Source organism: Podarcis filfolensis (genome assembly GCF_964270895.1).
Source record: "Podarcis filfolensis genome assembly, chromosome: 16".
Lineage (NCBI taxonomy): Eukaryota > Metazoa > Chordata > Lepidosauria > Squamata > Lacertidae > Podarcis > Podarcis filfolensis.
The window spans coordinates 8,237,439-8,244,749 of record NC_139620.1 but is presented as its reverse complement, the minus strand read 5'-3'; the positions used below and the strand labels follow the sequence as shown (position 1 = coordinate 8,244,749).

Sequence of the window (7,311 nt, the reverse complement as noted above, 5' to 3'; positions counted from 1 at the left end):
TCAAAAGGTGGGCGGTTCGAATCCCCGCTACGGTGTGAGCTCCCGTTGCTCGGTCCCTGCTCCTGCCAGCCTAGCAGTTCAAAAGCACATCAAAAGTGCAAGTAGATAAATAGGTACAGCTCCGACGGGAAGGTAAACGGCGTTTCTGTGCGCTGCTCTGGTTCGCCAGAAGTGGCTTAGTCCTGCTGGCCACATGACCCGGAAGCTGTACGGCGGCTCCCTCGGCCAGTAAAGCAAGATGAGCGCCACAACCCCAGAGTCGGCCACGACTCGACCTAATGGTCAGGGGTCCCTTTACCTTAACCCAGTTCAAGGATAGGAGGTGCCTGACGGAACTGGAGTTTCAGTTGCTCGATGGTGTGAGCAAACTGTCCACCTCCATATATCAGCTGTCCTATCAATGGGGAACTTACATCGGGTACCACCACAGATGTTTCCAGGGAGATAACTCTTTGCTTGTTCTCCCCTGTTCAAAACTTATGGGAAGGTGGACGTCCGATCCCGGCACATGCTGAAATGCAGACATATTTAATATGGTGTGTTCCATGCAGGAGTGGAACAGAGTTCAGTGTACACGGGGACTGAGAAGGAAAAGAAAACCTTTCCTTGCCCACTGTGGAATTTTGAGGGGATGTCCACCGATACGTTTTGTGAGTGGCACTGGCGTGCCATGTTGGCAATCCCTGCAGATAAAAATATGCCAGAGAAAAAGGGTATTACTAAAGACCTCGTGCAAGGGCATTCCTGCAGTGTACTGTTCCAGTCTTGACAGCACTTCTAAAGGGTGTGGTGCAAATACTGTGCCACCTCTTTGCCAAGGCATTTAGACACTTAAGAGGGTAGGCATACATTATTTTTATTTACAAAGTTCTCTAATGCCACCTCCAAAGAATAGGACAGTATGTAGCATTCTTCTCATACCATACACTAGAGGTTTTCAACCTTCGGTCTACAGCTCCCTTAACCAACTACATTCTTTCTGCAAACCATGGCTAGAAAAGCCACCTCTGTTGGTCTGTCACCCCCCCCCAAACTTTATTACCTGGGTTATGAAGGCGCCCTAAAGACGTTAGAGCAAAGACTATGGGATCATACACACAGTGACTTGCGATCTTGATCACATGCAGTCTGTAGTCCGCTGGCAGAAGGAGTACAATTTGGGCATGTCTTTAAGTTAACACCTTACATTAAAAACCTCACAGTACCAAATTATCGAAGGTTATTCACCAAAGCCAAACTAAACGTCTTTCCTTCTGCGGTGTTGGATGGCAGGTTGAGAGGAGTTCCTTACCAGGACAGACTTCGCTCGTGTGCTCAAGACATCGATTCTATAAAACATATTTTGCTGCACGGTGCAAAATATGAGCAAGCTAGGGCTGAACTGATATTACGCTTGCTGGTACCTTTCCCGGGGAAATCAGAGGCTCACTATGTCAGGTTCCTATTGGAAGACCGGACAAACGCTAGAACATTAGCAGCGGCGAAGTTTTTATCAGTGGTTGCAAGAACCAATGATCCCTATCTTTTAAGTTTGAACAAAATGCTTGTTTAACCTGGAGGTAGGCTGTCTGAATTGTGCATTGCTTTGTAACGATTTGTTGGGTCTCTGGACCGTAATAAAGATTGATTGATTGATTGACATTCTTTCTGCAGCACCCCAGCGGGGCTCAGGAGCCCAGTTACACCTGCAGAGCCAGCAGCCTCTCACCCTTTTTTGAACACCCTCCCTTGCGGAGTCTTTCCCCAGCCTCCTTTCTGCTCCCCTTTCCTCGGGAGTTCTCTGGACAGCCGCTGCCGCCACCCCTGGTCTCTGAGCTGCCCCCACACACCCCAAAGAGAGGTGCCTCCTTACAGTGCACCAGAGGGGCTGGGGAAGCAGACCCCTCATCAGCCCCAGACGCACCATTTGCCTGCAGAGCTTGTAGCCAGGGCTGCTGCAACAAACAGCTGTGCAAGCCTTTGGGAGGCAGAGACACAAGAGGGCATCAGAGGAGGAAGAGAAGGAAAGGAACAGAGGCCAGTGTTGCCCACAGCAACCCTGACCATCATTCAAGGCACCCCAGGGTGCCACGGCACACTGGTTGAAAACCACTCCCATATACGCCTTTAATCCTCACAGGTCAGGCTAAGGGACAAAGTGACTGGCAGAAGTCTGCAACCATCTTATCCCTCCAGTGACCACGCATGGTAAGTTAAGAACTGAGTGACAGGCCTAAACTCTATTCCACCCATTTAAAAATAAATAAATCTTTGCAGCAGCCCTGTCCTGTGAAAAACAGGCCAGCCGGCCAGCTTCAAGTCCCCATGTTGTTGGACTACAGCTCCCATCATCCATGAGCACTGGTCCTGCTAGCAAGGGATGATGGGAGTTGTAGTCCAAAAACAGCTGGAGACCCAAGCATGGGAAACACTGGGTTAGTGCAAGCCCTCCTGCCTTCCTTCATTGATTAAACAGGCATGGCCAAACTTGGCCCTCCAGCTGTTTTGGGACTACAACTCCCATCATCCCTAGTTAACAGCAGTGGTCAGGCATGATGGGAATTGTAGTTCCAAAACAGCTAGAGGGCCAAGTTTGGCCATGCCTGGATTAAGAGAGGACCTGCCTGCAAGCAATGCAGACCTCATGGTGCCTTGCCTCAATTAAGGCTGCAGCCGTCGGAAGCGCCTAAATTAGGAACAATGCAAAATTCCTAGCAAAGGCTTCGAGTCCGACCCCGGGCTGCGCATGCCCCTAGCTTAAACCGCAAAACGAGCCGCGAGGTGAGATGGAGCATGCGCAGACCGAGACCGGTGGAGAGGCGGGAAACGGCAGAGAGACCAAGCGCGAGTACTCGAAGGGGTGGGAAAGGTGAGAACGCGCATGCGCACGGGCAGAACGTCCAGCGTGCTAACAAGGTTCCTAAGCGCCGACGCATGCGCAGAACTAGGGCTCGTGCGAGGCAGAAGGGATCCCGCGGCCATTTTGCGCCGCGGCAGCTTGGGGGTTTTCTTCCGACGATGGGGCTGGGCTGGGCCCCTCCAGGAAGGCCGGCCCTTTTACTGCTTTGCTTGGCGCTTTTGGCGAGGCCGGCCGGCGCCTATAAGCTGAACACGCCGAAGGTGCTGCTGCCCTTCAGCCGGGACAAGCGCGTCCCCTTCGTGCTGGGCGCTGAGGGCGGTTGCTACTCCTGGTGAGGGGCGGGGCCTTGCGAGAGGGGCGGGGCTTGGGCGGAGAAAACGTGAGCGTGACAGTGACGTCGTGGTGGGCGGGGCCAAGGGTGGGAACATGTTCAACATTTCATTAATGCCAGAAGCACTTGTTGGCCGTTTGCAGTCTAATAGCCTGACCTGCTTTGCAGAGTTGTTTTGAAGATAAAATGCTCCGTGTTGGGGTAGGCAGGGAAGATGGGGAACCATGCTAAGCCGCTTCAAGATCCAGAAAAATAGGAATGTACTCGCAGTGTTTTATTTATTTTGTTGTTGTTTAGTCGTTTAGTCGTGTCCGACTCTTCGTGACCCCCTGGACCAGAGCACGCCAGGCCCTCCTGTCTTCCACTGCCTCCCGCAGTTTCGTCAAACTCATGCTGGTAGCTTCGAGAACACTGTCCCACCATCTCGTCCTCTGTCGTCCCCTTCTCCTTGTGCCCTCCATCTTTCCCAACATCAGGGTCTTTTCCATGGAGCCTTCTCTTCTCATGAGGTGGCCAAAGTATTGGAGCCTCAGCTTCACGATCTGTCCTTCCAGTGAGCACTCAGGGCTGATTTCCTCCAGAATGGAGAGGTTTGATCTTCTTGCAGTCCATGGGCCTCTCAAGAGTCTCCTCCAGCACCAGAATTCAAAAGCATCAATTCTTCAGCGATCAGCCTTCTTTATGGTCCAGCTCTCACTTCCATACATCTTTATTTATTTACATCCCGCCTTTTTCTCCACAAGGAGTTCAATGAGGTTAATCTAAGCCTTGATTATTGCTAATTGAAAACTCCCCATTTTATCCTCCCAACAACCCTGCGAGGTAGGTTAGGCCGAAAGAGGTATCGACACCTAGTCCACTTCATGGCTGAGTTGGGTGATTTTGAACCCAGGTCTCCTAAACTCCTAGTCCAACACACTAACTACTGCACCACCAATGGCTCTCCTACCGATGCACCTCATGCTGTAGCAAGTGGCAGTGACATAAAAACAGAGAACTGATGAGCAAATGATAGTGAGGTTGATATATTTGCCTTCCCGCAAAAGCACTCAAATTGATGTATCATTAAAAAAATTAATGCTTACAGGGGGCCACTAGGTGGCGCATCGGAAGATGGCTGACAATAACATCTCTCCGACCCACACGAGGTAATTTGGAGGCTATGATGGGGGTAATTAGCCTCCTTAACCCCCCCAGGATTATGGGGGGGACGGCCCTTGCCTGCTGTGCCCTATACCACCCCCGAATTTGTGGGGGTGGGGGCACTAGGCACAAAGCCCTCCTGTGGGATTCCGGCACTCCTTGATGCCGTCTCTGATCCGCGCCTCTAGTTTGCAAGAATCTTCAAAAGAAACAATTTGGACGAGATAAATTGCACATACTTCAAGGAAAAAGGGGGAGTAAAGACTGCTGACAGAAGAGATCTCTGATGACAAGGCAAGAATAAAATATGAGAAGATACGACAAGATACGGTATTGCAAATGACTGAGGGGGGAGGGGGGGAAAACCTTCCATTCCTTTTCACGTGATTTAACAAGAATCCCCTCCCCTAATAAGTCAGAACTTTAAGGACTTAAGCTGTGATTTAAGGCTGTGTGGAGATAAACTTTCGAACCAAAGCAATGTTTCAAGACGAAGCTGGAAAGTTAAGAGTTTTGGAATGACGCAGTTAAAAATGCCGTCGCCATCTTGGGAGGCATTGTTGGAGCTCTTGGGTCTGGGAGGAGAAAGAGAGAAATAGTGCTGTTTATATATCGTGGATAAATTCCTCTGTGGGATTTAAGAGCGAAAAATGCCTGATTTATGATGGAAAGAGTGATGTTATCTACGAAGGAGATATATGGAAACCATCTGGACTTAGATTGGAAGAACGGGAAATTCACACAGGATTATTATATTTGCTTATCGGCTTAAGGAGACTAACAGAAGAGATCGTAAAAGAAAAAGAGAAATTATATGAACAAGATATGATGTGGAAACACCAAGATAAGACTGGATAGAATTATGAACTTTGTCTGGACTGATTGGGACTGATTTGGACACTAACGCAGTAATAAGAAGATGATTTGAATCCCCCTTTGGATCTTGAAGTATGGGTTCCCCCAACAAAATTTAAAAATTTGGCTTTGTAATTTGGAGTTTATGTGATGTGATTTAATTTGATGTGATTGGCCAGTTAATAAAAATTATTTAAAAAAAAATATTAATGCTTACAAAAGACACCATCCAAAAAATGAGAGGAGGGAGAGGGAGCTGAGCAAATTTGGGTACTAGTTCTTACATAGCTGCTCAAAGGACCCGGTGGAATTGCTGCTGATGGAGACGAAGGGGAGGAGCCAAGTGGCAGCTGGTCCTTGCCACCAAGAAGATGGAGGGTTCCTTGCTGCCTCAGTTCCACATTTGCATCTCTCTGCTCTTCCTTGAGAGAGGGGCACAGGAGCGTGCAAGCCTTGTCTCATCTGCTCTGCAGGTACTCCACACGCCATGACACAGTCACCATTGATCCAATGTACGAGAATGGGACGGCTTGCTCTCAGAAAGCTTTGTTGACCACCTGCTCTACACAGGCCACAAAGCTGGCCAGCGTTATTTTAGCAGAGGAGACAGGTAGGTGAGCTAAAGAAGGGGAATTTTGAAACAGATTTGTTTCTATAGGGATAGGGGATATAGGGGTCTAGGGTGCCATGCAAACCTGGGGAATGAAGAACCCCAAACGCTGAGCATGTGCAGAGTGTGCCTTCCCTTTATCACTGAATGAGCAAATTGGGGGCTCAGAAAAGTTTCCCAGACAAGCAGGGATTGTCCACATCCACCCTTATTCTTCCCCTGTTATGAAACACAGATACAGGATTACATGTGGTGGGTGGGAGACACCCACTTTTGTTCCTCCTCCCAGTGACAGGTCATCTGCTTCGTTGTGATGTCATTGTGGATCTGATAGACCATGTTGAGATCATCTCCCGAACTCGAGAGATCTATGTGGAAGACTCCCCACTCGAGCTGAGTGTGAGAGCTCTGGATGCTGAAGGTAATCTTACCAGGGGCAGCCTGTGACACACGGAACACCTACTATATATTTTGGAAATGTATCTGTATGCTCTGCATTTGGAAACCTCTTAAAATATTGTAACCAAATTTTGGACATCGTTTTGAATCCAGACAGCAAAGTGCACCTTTCAGAACTGCACTGATTTTTTGTTTTGTTTTTTAGAATTCACAAGCAATGCTGGGTATGAGGCAGCCAGTCATTTATAAGCCCAGTTCTGCATAGCACTCGACTACATTATTGTTACTATTCTTAATTACTTTTCTCTCTGGGGTTGATACACCCTTTTGACCTGCTAGTGGGACTCTGCTTTCTCTCTTTTGACATGACAAGATAGGTCACAGTGCTCTTTATTTATGGTATATGCCTAAAGTTAGCAAGCACGTGGCCTATTTTATCCACAACAACTTAATTTGCATTCTTCTCTGTATTTCACCTGATGTTTCTGCTCATCTTCACACTCACATAGTTTTGGAACAAGACCTGTTAGCATCTTCCTCTCTGTTGCCAGCAAGGATCTCAAGGTGAGATAGCTTTGGAGCAAAAGCCAGATCAGGACCATAGCATGGTCAGAGGGTACGAGCCCTCACCCCTCATGCTATGGTCCTGATCCTCCCTCCCCACCCCCGTGTGACTTAAAAACAAAAAAACAGTCATACAAAGCTAAGCTACATGACAGACATCATCACATCGCATCTCCTTTGGCCCTGAGCCTGGGCTCGTTTTTGGATCCTGCCTGCAGGGAACACATTCAGCAGCTTGGAGGGGTTGGAATTTGAGTGGAGCATCGCCAAGGACGATGAGTTGGAAAACGTGGAGCTCTCGAGCAAAATTAGGTAAGACGAAACCTCAAATGGCCAAGTGTGATTAATAAAATCCTAAACGACACGGGAGGCTGTGTGTGTGCTCCCCTGGGTAGACTGCTGAAGTTGAGAGATTTCATTCCATTGCATCCTTGCTTTGAACTCATTACTTCCATCTAAGGAAAGTTGCTCACTGTTGTTAAGTCCTCAGATGCATAAATGTAAGCGGGAGTCCCATATAGCTCATGTCCCCTTCCCTATCTCCTGTAAGAGGGGCATCTAACCTGTTGC

General features: G+C 48.5%; 1 protein-coding gene across 3 annotated transcripts in view; it reads left to right on the top strand.

Annotated features, from left to right (window-relative positions):
- Positions 1–2,922: 2,922 nt before the first annotated feature.
- NUP210L (nucleoporin 210 like) overlaps positions 2,923–7,311 on the top strand; it is a 49,701-nt gene continuing 45,312 nt past the window's right edge. The window contains exons 1-4 of one of the 3 annotated variants that reach the window (XM_083590931.1): positions 2,923–3,170; positions 5,642–5,778; positions 6,068–6,199; positions 6,960–7,053. In XM_083590931.1, the coding sequence (XP_083447057.1) occupies positions 2,998–3,170; positions 5,642–5,778; positions 6,068–6,199; positions 6,960–7,053 (536 nt within the window). In that variant the 5' untranslated portion in view covers positions 2,923–2,997. Of the gene's footprint in view, positions 3,171–3,255; positions 3,372–5,641; positions 5,779–6,067; positions 6,200–6,959; positions 7,054–7,311 lie in introns of those variants that run through there. The other 2 variants (XR_014542639.1, XM_083590932.1) reach the window with 2 other exon arrangements.